At 43.1% G+C, this 14,782-nt stretch overlaps 1 protein-coding gene across 3 annotated transcripts in view; it reads left to right on the top strand.

The window, feature by feature from the left end:
* PLEKHH2 (pleckstrin homology, MyTH4 and FERM domain containing H2) overlaps positions 1 to 14,782 on the top strand; it is a 111,986-nt gene that overhangs the window by 58,388 nt on the left and 38,816 nt on the right. For 2 of the 3 annotated variants that reach the window (XM_053311769.1, XM_053311786.1), the window contains 3 exons: positions 7,071 to 7,151; positions 11,615 to 11,794; positions 14,083 to 14,206. In XM_053311769.1, the coding sequence (XP_053167744.1) occupies positions 7,071 to 7,151; positions 11,615 to 11,794; positions 14,083 to 14,206 (385 nt within the window). The remainder of the gene's footprint in view (positions 1 to 7,070; positions 7,152 to 11,614; positions 11,795 to 14,082; positions 14,207 to 14,782) is intronic. The other variant, XM_053311778.1, reaches the window with a different exon arrangement.

Raw genomic sequence — 14,782 nt, forward strand, 5'->3', positions numbered from 1 at the left:
AGGACTTCCAACTTGGACAGGCAAAACGCCTTAATGGCTGACCTAGCATGCACAATACCAGTAAGAATGTTGGCGGCAGGGGACGCATCTTCCTCCTTGCCAAGAGAAAAGGTGATGACTACAGCTGCAACTACACAAACTCTACCAGTCCTTCAAGAGGTGATCAAGCCAGCGATGGTCACAAACACCACACGAATGCAGGCGAGACCCAAACAAACCTCACAGACCCAGACTGGATCTAGACAGACTGCTTCCACTGAGATTCAAATTGCGGCACCCCAATCTCCTCCGCCAAGGTCACCAATACCACCAGACCCTGTGCCAGGTTCTTCCCTGACTCAGTCTGAGAGTCATCACGCCTCCTCAGATTTTGAATCAGATGATGAAACAGTAGGCGTTTTACAGGATCCACCTCCAGACGTGGCTACCCCTTCCTTTTTTTCCTCCAGCTTAGGAGATGAAGGCTTGCCTCATTCAAATCAAAGAGATGACTGAGGCCTTGGGATTAGATCTCAAGACTCAAACTGTGACAATTGGTGATCCAGTCTGCAACTTCATGGCCAGATCTCTTTCTGCACAACCAGTAGCCCTTCCTGGTCTTCCAGTGATTACTAGAGCTGCACAAAGTGCTTAATTCACTTGTTATAGACTGTGCCACTACATCAAAATCCTTACAAAGACACACCACTCCTGCAGACAAAGAGGGCAGGACATTAACATAAGAACAGCCCTGCTGGATCAGCCCCAAGGCGCATCTAGTCCAGCATCCTGTTTCACACAGTGGCCCACCAGATGCTACTGGAAGCCACAGACAGGAGTTGAGGGCGTGCCCTCTCTCCTGCCATTACTCTCCTGCAACTGGTACTCAGAGGCATGCTGCCCTTGAGGCTGGAGGTGGCCCACAGCCCTCCGACTAGTAGCCATTGATAGACCTCTCCTCCATGAAGTCATCCAAACCTCTCTTAAAGCCATCCAGGTTGTTGGCTGTCACCACATCCTGTGGCAGAGAATTCCACAAGTGGATCTCATGTTGTGTAAAAAAGTACTTCCGTTTGTTGGTCCTAGACCTCCTGGCAATCAATTTCATGGAGTGACCCCTGGTTCTAGTGTTGTGTGAGAGGGAAAATAATTTCACTTTCTCCATATCATGCATGATTTTATAGACCTCTATCATGTCACCTTGCAGTCGTTTTTTTTCTAAACTAAAAAGCCCCAGGTGTTGTAGTCTTGCCTCATAAGAAAGGTGCTCTAGGCCCCTGATCATCTTGGTTGCCCTCTTCTGTACCTTCTCCAGTTCAACAATGTCCTTTTTAAGATGTGGTGACCAGAATTGTACACAGTACTCCAAGTGTGGTCTCACCATAGTTTTTTATAAGGGCATTATAATGTTAGCCATTTTATTTTCAATCCCCTTCCTAATGATCCCTAGCATGGAATTGGCCTTTTTCACAGCTGCTGCACATTGAGTCGACACTTTCAACGAGCTGTCCACCACGACCCCAAGATCCCTCTCCTGGTCCGTCACCGACAGCTCGGATCCCATCAGCATATACTTGAAGTTGGGGTTTTTCATCCCAATGTGCATCACTTTACACTTGCTAACATTGAACCGCATTTGCCATTTTGTCGCCCACTCCCCCAGTTTGGAGAGATCCTTTTGGACCTGCTCACAATCCGTTTTGGATTTCATTACCCGGAAGAGTTTGGTATCATCTGCAAATTTGGCCACATCGCTGCTTACCCCTGCTTCTAGATCATTTATGAATAAATTAAAAAGCACCGGTCCCAGTACAGATCCCTGGGGGACCCCACTTCTTACTTCCCTCCATTGTGAAAACTCTCCATTTATACCTCCCCTCTGTTTCCTGTCTTTCAACCAGTTAGCAATCCACACATGTATTTGTCCCCTTATCCCATGACTGCTAAGTTTCCTCAGGAGTCTTTGATGAGGAACTTTGTCAAAAGCTTTTTGGAAGTCCAGGTGTACTATGTCAACTGAATCACCTTGATCCACACGCTCGTTGACACCCTCAAAGAAGTCCAAAACGTTGGTGAGGCAGGATTTACCTTTGCGGAAGCCATGCTGGCTCACTCCCAGCAGGGCCTGTTCTTCTAGGTGCTTTACAATTTTATCCTTGAGGATGCTTTCCATCAATTTGCCTGGAATGGATGTTAGACTAACTGGCCTGTAATTTCCCGGATCACCCCTGGATCCCTTTCTGAAAATTGGTGTTACATTTGCTACTCTCCAGTCCTCTGGTACAGAGCCCAATTTCAGGGATAAGTTAAATATTTTAGCAAGGAGGTCGGCAATTTCACATTTGAGTTCTTTGAGGACTCTTGGATGGATGCCATCCGGCCCTGGTGATTTGTTAGCTTTCAGTTTTTCCAGACAGCTTAGAACATTATCCCTTGTCACTTCTATCTGACTCAGCTCTCTAGCCTCCATCTCTAAAAAGCCTGGTTCAGGAACAGGTATCCTCTGTATCCTCTGCCGTGAAGACAGACTCAAATAACTCATTCAGCTTCTCTGCAACCTCCATATCCTCCTTAATAATCCCTTTCATTCCCTCATTGTTTAATGGTCCAACCGCCTCCCTGGCAGGTTTCCTGCTTCTGATGTACTTAAAGAAGTTTTTGTTATTCCCCTTGATACTTTTGGCTAAATGTTCCTCAGACTCTCTTTTTGCCTCCCTTATTGTCACCTTGCATTTCTTTTGCCAGAGTTTGTGTTCCTGTCTGTTCTCTTCGTTTGGACAGGCCTTCCAGTTTCGGAAGGAAGTCTTCTTCCCTTTTATGGCTTCCTTGACGGTACTCGTTAGCCATGCTGGCATCCTCCTGGACTTAGTGGTACCTTTCCTCCTTTTGCGTATACAATCTAACTGGGATTCTAATATTGTGGTTTTGAGTAAACTCCATGCACTCTGGAGCGAAGTGACTCTCCTGATTTTCCCCCTCAGCTTTCTTTTCAACATACTCCTCATTTTGGAGAAGTTTCCTCTTCTGTAATTCAAAATGTCCGTGTTAGATGTCCTTGGTGATTCTCTCCCCGCATGTATGCTGAATTTGATGGCACTGTGGTCACTGTTCCCTAAAGGGTCGATGACACTGACATCACACACCAGGTCCTTGGTGTCACTCAGAATTAGGTCCAAGGTCGCCTTCTCTCTGGTTGGTTCCATGACCAACTCTTCTAGGGCACAGTCATTTAGCGTATCTAGAAATTTGACCTCTTTGTCCTGACCTGAATGTGAATTTACCCAGTCTATATGTGGGTAATTGAAGTCACCCATAAGTACAGCCCTGCCTCTCCTTGACACCTCCCTGATTTCCTCCTGCAACTCCCAGTCACTGTCAGAATTTTGATCCGGAGGGCGATAGCACGTCCCCAGTAGCACGTTCCCTTTCCGGCCTTGTATAGTCACCCACAGGGTTTCTGTGGAGGACTCCAGTCCACCTAGGTTTTCTAGCTTGTTAGATTCTATCCCTTCTTTAACATACAGTGCTACCTCTCCTCCAAGGTGCCCCTCCCTGTCCTTTCTATAGAGTTTATACCCAGGGATAACAGTGTCCCACTGGTTCTCACTGTTCCACCATGTTTCTGTTATGCCCGCTATATCTATTTCTGCGTTAGCAACCAAGCACTCCAGCTCACCTATCTTGGCTCGGAGGCTTCTGGCATTGGCATATAAGCATCTATACGCTGAATCTCTCCCCTGATGTATGCTATTCTTTTGACTCTTTGACCTGCTGGCACAGGCTCCCGTCTGCTGTTTATGCGGTTCATACTGTCCCCTTCTGTTTTATCTGAATTCTTTGCAGCCTCACACTTTAAAGGATGGCTTTTGCCAAATGGGATACTGCCCAGCTCCCATTGGCTGTTCCCCAGGTGTCATTTTAAAAGCTGCTCTGCAACCTTTTTGATTTTAAGGCCAGCAGTCTGGTTCCATCTTGGTTCAAGTGCAGCCCATCCCTTTTGTACAGGCCTTGCTTGCCCCAAAATGTGTCCCAGTGCCTAACAAATGTAAACCCCTCCTCCCGGCACCAACGTCTCATCCACGCATTGAAACCCCTCAGCTCTGCCTGTCTCACTGTACTTGTGCACGGAACAGGTAGCATTTCTGAGAATGCTACCTTGGGGGTCCTGGACTTCAGAATGCTACCTATCAGCCTAAATTTGGCTTCCAGGACCTCCTGACTGCATTTCCCCACATCATTGGTGCTGACGTGCACCACGACAGCTGTCTCCTCCCCAGCACTGCCTAGGAGCCTGTCTAGACACTGCGTGATGTCCGCAACCTTCACACCAGGCAGGCAAGTCACCGTGCGGTCAACACGCGGGTCACAAACCCATCTCTCTATCCCTTTAATGATCGAATCACCCACTACAAGGAGCCCCCACCCCCCAGAGGAGTATCCCCCGTGAGAGAGGATAAGGGCTCATCATCCACAGAAGGGGTCCCTTCTAAAGGAGCATTTCCCTCTTCCTCAGACCGATGTCCTCCTTGCCCAAGACCTTCATTCTCCCTGACAGCAGAGGAGCTACCAGCCCTGGAGCGGGATGCCTCTATCACATCCCTGAAGGTCTCGTCCACATGCCTCTCTGTCTCTCTTAGCGTCTCCAGATCTGCCACCTTGGTCTCAAGGGAATGGATTTGTTCCCTGAGAGCCAGGAGCAACTTGCACCGAGCACACACCCATGACTTCTGCCCATGGGGCAAATAGTCATACATGTGGCACTCTGTGCAATACACTGGGAAGTGCCCCTTCCCCTGATGACCTTCTGTCTTCATACTGTTTTTGTTGGCTGTTTACAATATTTAGAGAATTTATTGTCCGTTTATTAGATAGTTTATTAGAAGGATAGGTCTCAGTTGTAATGGTCAGCTATTTAACTGTCCAAATAGCCTTTCCCAAGAATATGAGGGATACGAGGGAGGGATATGTACTTACATTCTCTTCTCCACCAGGCTCCTTGTGATCCTTGTGATTGCAGGGGCTTGTTCCAGGCTCCCCTACACACTTCCTGCTAAACTCCTACGTCCTGTTTGCTATGCTCTGTTTGCTATGCTCTTGGGCCTTCACCTCTTATGTAGCGTAGCCTTCCAACTGACACACAGAATGTGAGTCAAAGGAAAGGAATGTGGGGCCTCTCCCAGCCCTAGTTGACTCCACCCTCTCCAGGCAGCCACTAAGTAAACACTGGAGTTAGGTAACCCTAACAACTCCAAGCCCTGTGAGATCTTAACCCTAACAAGTAACCCTAACAAGTAACACACACACACACACACACACACACACACACACACACAGACTAAGACCTACCCCTTAAAGAGAAACAGCCCCTGCAAATCTCCCCTCTTCCTCTTAGTTTGTTTGAAGGGGAAAAGGCTAGATGTTTAGAAAAGCTTGCTCACCTTCTCAGCTGTGTCTGCTCTTCCCAGAGTAGCCTTCCAACTGATCATGGTGGGCAGGAAATTAGACATGGTTAGACATGGTGGGCAGTAAATGTTATTCTACGGCCTCCATACCAGTTAAGATTGCCAACTACTCTGTGTCACTATGGGACACTCTATAACAAGATTTGGACAAGCTCTTTCCAGAGGAGCTTAAGACTCACTTTAGGCAAACCTTAGCAAAATCCAAAGCGCTTACTCATCAGCAGTTGAGTAGAGTGAAGCATCTGGCTGAATCAGAATCTAGAATACTAACTACAGCTATAACCTTGAGGTGTCATGCCTGGCTTAGGTCGGCCACCCTTCAAAGAGATATGAAGGTTAAAATAGAAGGGCTTCCCTTCAACAGCAAAGGCCTCTTTTCAGAGGAAACAGATTCCACCATGGAAAAATTAAAGCAATCAAAGCTTACCGGTGAAACTTTTACTTCAGCGTCTACATTATCTTACATTACTAGATACAAACTTTACAAAAACCTAGATCAGGTTATAAGCAGCAAGACAGGAGGGACTACAGAAAGTCCTATCTACTGTAGAACAAGCCAGGAAACCAGAACCAACAAACAGGCTGAGGCTCCAAAACAGCATCTTTGAGGACTGGGCCAGCCCTCTGCACCAGCTTCCATCACCATACCTCAATCAATCCAAAACAGATGCCAATACCAACCTTGTGGCACGGCAGATAGTTGCCAATTCCATCCTTGCAGCAGCAATAACATCAATGTTTGCCAATACCATCAAACTGGCAAGCCATGCATCTGCATGGCACCGCATAACATCGGACCGATGGGTCCTGAAGATAATATCAGCAGGCTATGCCATAGAGTTCAAGGCGAAGCCAGTATTTGAGGTTTACGCTTTACAAAGGCTACACCGGCTCTGCTGAAAGAGGTGAGGAGTTGTTAGCAAAAGGGGCAATCGTCCTGGTGTGGTGGATGGACAGGTGGGAGGATTCTACTCCTGCTACTTCCAGCTCCCCAAAAGCGGGGTGTGGAATATGTCGGATAATGGACCTGAGACATCTAAACAAATTCATCCATGTGAAAAAGTTTCGAAGGACAGCGTTTCAGGACATTCTACCACTATACCTCCTTTGAAGCTAGCAAACACCAGTTTGGGGGAAAGTCCCAGAAGGGGCCTAGGATTTTACAGCTAGTGTAATATCTGTCCCAGGTACACTAATGAAAAATCATGATTGAAGGCTAATGTTTTTGTGCATATAGAAAGGAACAGACGTTGCTGAGTATGAAGCAACATAATTTCTTCAAAGGGAAACCTGCCTTTTAGAATTATTGAAAGTGTAAACAAACACGTAGATAGGGATGATTCCTTGTGCTGCATCCAATACTATTGCTGAAGGTCCCGCAGCAACAGGTTTTAAAAGGCCTCAGTTAAAACTACATGTTGACTAGGTAATTATCAGCCTGTTTGTTTATTTGAACTCTGAGTGCAGCTGTGTTGTTGTAACATAGATTATATTAATATAGAAGCTAAATATCAATTTAACCCCTAACATTAGTTTCTTTTGACATTTTCGTTAAAAGCAGTCATCTGTAATAATTTCTCGGTTCTTGCTGTGTTCATGCTAGGCATTCTTCAATTTCTTCATTTGCAGGTAAAACATGGATACTCCAAGAGAGTGTGGTGTATGTTGGTTGGAAAAACTTTGTATTATTTCCGCAGTCAAGAAGATAAGGTATCTCTCTTTAACTTATTAAATAATTAGAACTTGTTTCTAGTTAGTTGTCACTAAATTCTGATGTCATTTCTCAGTTTTCCTTCTGAGAAAGGGGGACTGAAGTAGAGAATATACAGAAAGAACAATCTGAGGAGGGATGCCTGGTAGCAAAGAGGGCAAGAACTTTTTCCAAGATGCATACATACTCTGTGCACATGTACATGCACGTTCATTCAGACACATTCCCCTGAATCTCTTTAAGTAGTCTTGCCAATATTTCTTGCAAGCTTGGACTCAGAAAACTCTTTAACTGTCTTTAGCCTACTTTCCAGTAGGCTTATGAGATCACCCAGCATTCTGTGTATCCGTGTGTGTGTTCCCCCCAACATAAACTTGCAACGCCTGGACCAATATGAACCAAATCGGGTACAGCTGTAGGGACATCTCAATGGCATAGTTTGTGATAATGACATCCACCCCAATTCAAGATGGCGGACGCGTAATCTTTTGAGGCACAAGTGAACCGCCTAATCAGTTGTGAACCGCCTAATCGTTTTGAACCAAATTTTCTACAGCTCTAGGGAAACACAGGGATGCCCCAGTGGCATAGTTTGTGATGATGTCATTCACCCCGATTCAAGATGGTGGGCTAACTTGTGGACTGTCCATCTGATCTGAACCAAATTAGGTACAGTTGTAGTGAGTGGCACACAGGAACACCTCAGTTGTGTAGTTCATGATGAAGTCATCTACCCCAATTCAAGATGGCAGACATGCAAACATTTGAGGGCACAAGTGGGCTAACTTGTGAACCACCTATCCGATTTGAACCAAATTTGCTAGAGCTGTAGGGGCACATGGGGAAACCTCAATGGCATAGTTTGTGATGTAGTCATCTCCCCCAGTCCAAGATGATGGATGTGTGAATGTTTGAGATGCAAGTGGTCTAACTTGTTGACTTTATATCGGATTTGAACCAAATGAGGTACAGTTGTAGTGCGTGATACACAGGGACACCTCAGTGGCATAGTTTGTGATGATACATCCACCATGATTCAAGATGGTGGACGCATAAACTTTTGAGGTGTAAGTGGGCTAACTTGTGAACCCCTTAACTGATTTAGACTAAATTTACTACAGCTGTAGGACACATAGGGATGCCCCAATGGTGTAGTTTGTGATAAAGTCATCTACCCCAATCCAAGATGGCATACACATGAACATTTGAGGCGCAAGTGCACTAACTTGAGGACTGTCTAACTGATTTGAACCAAATTTGGAACAGTTGTAGTGTGTGACACATAGGGACACCTCAATGGTGTATTTTGTAATGATGTCATCCACTCCGATCCAAGATGGTGGATGAGTGAACATTTGATGCACCAGTAGTGGTGCCTTGCCATTCCCCTTTACAAAGGGAGATATATATGAGGCTTTTGTAGAGGGGATCATGCCAAAGGCCTTTCATACAGCTTTGTAGAATCACTGTTTACAAAGCCCCAAAGAATGTGTTTTCATGAATAAGCAATCTTTGTGCTAATGTACCACGATGTACCAGTGCTTTCCAATTATGCCTTCTCTTTCCCTCCCATTGCTCTAACATTCAGCAATATTCCACCCACACCCCTTCCCGGTAACACAGCATCCACAAGAAATTTTCTTCGGCTTCCCCTTCCATTCCCACAACTTTCTTTCTTCTGAATGTCTTGTCAGACAATCTGCTTTTGCTGGCTGCCTTTCTTCCAACTTCTGAAAATGCTCTTTTTTTCATATTCCCTCCCACAATTTGAACCCAGATCACTGTTTTGTAGTTAATCCTGTTCTTCCATTACTTCTTTCCCATTTTTGGCTCCTTTCAATGTATCTCAGCTTCCCCAATAGGCATTTGCGTTGCTTTCTGTGGGTCTATGAATGGTTAGGAAATGGTGCTTGGTGAGCATCTATAGATAGATGAGAGGACATATTGCTGCAGCTGAGGGATGAGAGGATTAGCTCTCCATCAGCTCCTTTTCCTTCTGTAGGGAATCGGGAGCATTCAGAGAACTCTGAAAATGGGCAGAAAGGGCTGAGGAAGCTTGTTCCAGGCAAACCTTCCCTATTGTGTACTCAGGACCAGTGATAAGCCGAGGGCTTGCTAGGAGCAGGGCAGAGCAAAGCAGCCTATTGAAAATCATGAAAGGAGTTGGTATATTTTACGGCTTTTGCTGTGATTGGTTGCTCTTGAGTGTTTTGCTTGTGATTTGTGTGTGTGTGTGTATGAAAATTTGTTATAGATCACAGCTGGTTGAAATACAAGTCTCACACTGGCCAGCCGGCCAGCCATTTTTCCATCTCTCCTCATTGATTATTGGAGCCTTTTAAAAAAATAATTGTTAATTTGTATCATTGTCCCTATACATCCATTCACCTTTTTTACTGTACTTCCCAAGCTTAAAGTGGCTACTTTGTAACCCATTTTTCTCCTTTTTTTCCAGCATTCTGAATCTAATTTATTTTGGTATGCGTGGGTGCAGTACTCTTTTTTTTTTTTTAATTCAGCTTTTATGTGGGAATTTTTTAAAAAAACCAAACTTGAATAATGAGGGTGTAGGAAGCATCCACCGATAAGAAATCTCCCTATCCAGTTGTTGCCAGGACAAGAGCAACAAGTGCTGATCTGGATGCAGCCTTGTAATTGCAACCCAGTGCATTTTTATAGTGCTAATGGAGGCAATCGTTGCATACTCAGTTCCTACAACCAGTTCTTACAACCTTTTTACAGTGTGTTCTGTTCTTGTGACAGTGAGTCTAAGGATGAAAACAGATGTTACAGGAGATATGTGTCTGCTACAAAAATAGCAGCCCATGTCTATTCTTCCTCTCTTACTGATAATATCTAGTAAAACAAAATGTGTGACCTGATGTCATTATACTAAGTTTACTCACATTCTGCTTCGTTGGCTGAAGTAGATTGAGGCAGGGAAACTGAATGCACTGACATCACATCATGTGTTTTCATTTTATCAGATGTTATCAGTGAGGACAAAATATTGTCTGTTATTTGTGGGGGGCATGGGACAGATATGCATCTCCTATGGTATCTAGTTTAGTTTTTACTCTTATTCCTTACAGCATTCAGGCTGCAGTTCTCAGAGTAGTCACCCTTTATGTAAAGCAGACTGTTGCAGCTTAAGGCAAAGTGGTCATCTTGCATAGGATGGATCATCATATTTTGATCCATCCTATGCAAGGGAGCAACCATATATAAGTCGGTCCTGTATATACACACTTCAAGATCTTAAAAAAAATTTCTTGGAAATTTAATTTCATTGATTTGGGATGCTAAACAGTTAGGCAGCTTGCTACTCCAAAATTTAAACTATTATTATTATTTCTTGTTTACACAGTCAGACAGGTGTTGTTATTATTATCTTGTTTACACAGTCAGACAGGTGTTATTGACTGGTTTGTTTTATCCAGACATCGAGTCCTTCCCAAGGACCTGGGATGCCAGAATTTTATTGTCAATGTTGTTGCTGCTGTTATAGATATCGTCGCAGAATATAGGCTGTTCCCAGTAAAGCTGCTTTTTGTAATTGGCTGATGGTGATTTCTGTGGCCCCTATGGTGTTGAGGTGCTCTTCAAGGTCTTTTGGAACTGCACCCAGGGCGCCAATTACCACTGGGATTATTTGGGTCTTTTTCTGCCACAGCCTTTCAATTTCAATTTGTAGGTCTTTGTATTTGGTGATTTTTTCTATTTCTTTTTCTTCTATTCTGCTATCCCCTGGTATTGCTATGTTGATTATTTTGACTTGTTTTTCTTTCTTCTCCACTACAGTTATATCTGGTGTATTGTGTGGCAAATGTTTGTCTGTTTGTAGTCGGAAGTCCCATAATATTTTTACATCTTCATTTTCTTCAACTTTTTCAATTTTATGGTCCCACCAATTTTTGGCTACAGGTGGCTTGTATTTTTTGCAGATGTTCCAGTGTATCATCCCTGCTACTTTGTCATGCCTTTGTTTGTAGTCAGTCTGTGCGATCTTTTTACAACAGCTGATTAGGTGGTCCACTGTTTCATCTGCTTCTTTACAAAGGCGGCACTTGCTGTTTGTGGTGGATTTTTTGACTTTTGCTCTTATTTCATTTGTTCTTAGTGCCTGTTCTTGTGCAGCCAGTATTAAACCCTCTGTTTCTTTCTTCAAGTTGCCATTCTTAAGCCATTGGCAGGTCTTGTTGATGTCTGATTTTCCACTTACATTGTTCAAATATTGACCATTCAGTGGCTTATTTTTCCATTTTTCTGCTCAGTTCTTGACTTGTTCTTTCTTGTAGGCCTGCTTTGTTTCATTGGTGTTGAATAGTTTCGCATTATTGACCTTTATTATTATTATTATTATTATTATTATTATTATTATTATTTTATTTTGTCAGTTTTTCTTGATGTCATCCCGTATGAGTATTTCCTCCTTGACTTTTGTTAATCTCTGTCTTTCTAGTTTCCTTTGGGCCAGATAAAGCTTTGGGAGGCTAAAGTTGAAGAAGTTGACCGGTCCTGTGACTCAGATGAAGATTATGAAGCCAGTGGCCGTAGCCTATTATCAACTCATTATACCATTGTCATCCATCCTAAAGAGCAAGGGCCAACCTATCTGCTTGTAGGATCCAAACATGAGAAGGTAACAAATGTTCTCTGTATCTCAAGTGCAGCTGTGATCACCTTTTGGCAGTAAATGAAGAACAGAAGGGAAAATGAAAAGGCATTATGAGAAAGAAGTACAGCTTTGCTAAAGTAATTTTCAAGTATGTTTAAACTATCTTTATATATATTTCTCTAAGGCATACCCATCGCTAATCCCATGTATGGCAGCTCTTGTGAGAGTTTGCGAGTAGCTGCCTGGATAGTGATGGGGACGGGGGAGAAAACAGCAATGGCGGCCGGCTGGCAGGTGGAGGCAGCGGATTGACAGGAGGTGGCAGGCTGGATGGCCGGTGGGTGGGAGGAAGTGGCAGGCCAGCCGGGAAAATAAGCACCAGAGCGGGGGGGGGGGGCGGGCGGGGGCAGGGGAGAGAAAAACCGGCTGCAGCAAACCAGAGGTGCAGATGTTGCCCTCCCAGCCCAGCTAGTTTTTCAGAATGTGACTAGTATGGGCTCAAGCCCATATTCTTGTATCTATTACTCATTTCCTTTAAAAAATATTGTGTCCCTTTACCACAAGCCTTATAGTAACTAAGTTGCCCTTATAGTAACTAGGTTTACCCATAATGTATGGGTAGTATTTTCTTGTTCATTGCTCCAATTTGTTTTGGATGTTTAAATATTATTTTCTTTCTCTCTGGCAATTTGTTTTAATATGCAAATATACAGAAAATATGGGGGAAATCTGCAAAAGAGCTTATTAAAAGGATTATCTGAAAACACATGTATTTTATTCATCCATCCATCCATCCATTCAATTTATATACTGCCCTTCCTGAAGTGGCTAAGGGTGGTTTACATTAAAATCAAAAACACAGAATAAAACAATTAAAATCAAGGAACATTTAAGCCAGATTAAATCTCATTAAAATTAAGGTTAAAATGAGATATGTTTTAAAACCTTTTCTACAAGGGGAATGGACAAAGGCAGCTGAGTTGGAAGTGGAAGGCTTAAGGACACTAACTTGTTCTATCCATATTCAATTGAGGACAAAACTGAGGATTAACATCATATTTCATTTTGATCTATTAATTCTTGTAGTAAATTTTAACCAGTATACGCATTTATCATGTAGTATCTAAATGGCTTTACGGTCCCATATGTTTTATCATATGGCTGCCCTTGGTGGGATGTTCATTAAATTCACATTTATGTATAGTAAAATATCAGTGCAAAGTTGACCTTCACGAATAAAGTCTTGCAAAGCTGCCTTTGGTTTACTTGGTGTGTCTTGCTCAATAAAACTATGATGAGCAGGAGAGCTGAAAGTAAAGCAAAAGGAATACCTTTACAGTGATCCATGTTCACTCACAAAATGGGTTCTGCACCTGTGCAATAACCACTGCGGAAGAATTCTTCAGCTCCTCAAGGCACTCTTGAGTCTACCGCACACAAGGCACGTCCATTATTTTTGGCAGTTAGAGTGCCAATTGCTCAGTTCTTTCTCAACCAATGTGGCATTCACCTTGTGAAAGATTAATTCCTCGGTCGAACCTCTGGTTCCTGTGAGAGATTATCAGTATACTTTTATCCTGGTTTTTGGAATCAGGCACTTTAACAATTCTCTTTTGGATCACAATTAGGACTGGTACTAATGGGTGGTAAAAAAATTTTTTTTTTAATGTACTGCTTGTAAAGGGACTCTTCCCTCTTCAAATATGCATGATCAATGTTTAATTTATTTCGGTGAACATCACAACATTAGAGTCTGAGATTTGTTTACCATTCTCAAAACAAACAAGAAAAAGTGGGGAACTCTAACTTGGAGCGGCTTTATATGAAAACACGTTACGACCTCCAATACCTGTGCTGCAGTCACCACTGCCTTCAATTTCGACAGCTTTGATGTCAGTCAATAGTCAGCCCTCAGAATTGAGGTTGATGTCAAAGTGTTCACCAAGGGGAGAATTTCAGACCTACTGCTCAGAGAAAAAGCACTCTGAGTCAATGTTTAAGAGGCCCAAAGATGTCAGCAAAGACGGGCAGCACCAACGTCATAAAAAACGGAATCACAAGAAGGATTATTCTCTTAATCGCTCGAAGCACAGACATATCTCGAATTAAGAAAAGAAATTGGTTGAGTGTTGTCATTCTGGTTTTTTTAATGTGCTTTAAAATTGCTAATAACTATGCTTCCACTTGAGTTTTTAAAAGTAATTTATTTACATATAGATAATTATATTTAGAAGGGCACTGACCCACTGCTGTGTATATATAATGCTTGTTTAAATCAGAATTTCCTGTTAATATTAAAATAAATTATACAGTGTTTTCTTTCCAAGGACACATGGCTCTATCACCTAACAGTTGCTGCTGGAAGCACAAATATAAATGTTGGGACAGAATTTGAACAGCTTGTCTGCAAACTGTTAAATATAGAAGGGGAACCCAGTAAGTCAATCTCTTTTATCCATGCTATTAATTCCCACCAATTCATTCCTTGAATATACAGGGTTGCATCAAAGTTTTTTAGCCTGTTAACAGAAGGAACTTTTGCTCATAAAAGAAAGAATCCTTCTGTGATTTCAGCTCTCCTTTCATAAATGGAGTGAAATCTTTGGATACAACCCATAGTTGACCTACATTTGGATATGCAAACAGCAGACTCAACTTTAAAAATCTTTGTCATGAATACAGACTCTTCATGTTCATTCAGAGTGGCTGTAAAGTGTGGTTTTTAGATTTTCCTTCTATTCACAAGGAGCCTGAGCAATCTCGGTCCTGTATGTGCCTGCTAATGCATTGTGAACCAGCTGTATATGGATGCAGTCAAAGAAGCTGTTCACATGATTGCTCAAAACTGGGCTACGGGAGCCCAGCCCGGTTTTGAGCAATTGTGAGAACCACCGGGCTTGCGGGCGAGCCCGGTGGTTCTCTGGTGGCTACCCCACCTAAAAAAACCTGCCCCTAAATGAGGTTAACGGTTAAAGAACCTTGTTCTTTTGAACGTGTGTCAACTGCAGCTGC

The sequence above is a fragment of the Hemicordylus capensis genome, chromosome 1 (genome assembly GCF_027244095.1).
Source record: "Hemicordylus capensis ecotype Gifberg chromosome 1, rHemCap1.1.pri, whole genome shotgun sequence".
Taxonomy (NCBI): domain Eukaryota; kingdom Metazoa; phylum Chordata; class Lepidosauria; order Squamata; family Cordylidae; genus Hemicordylus; species Hemicordylus capensis.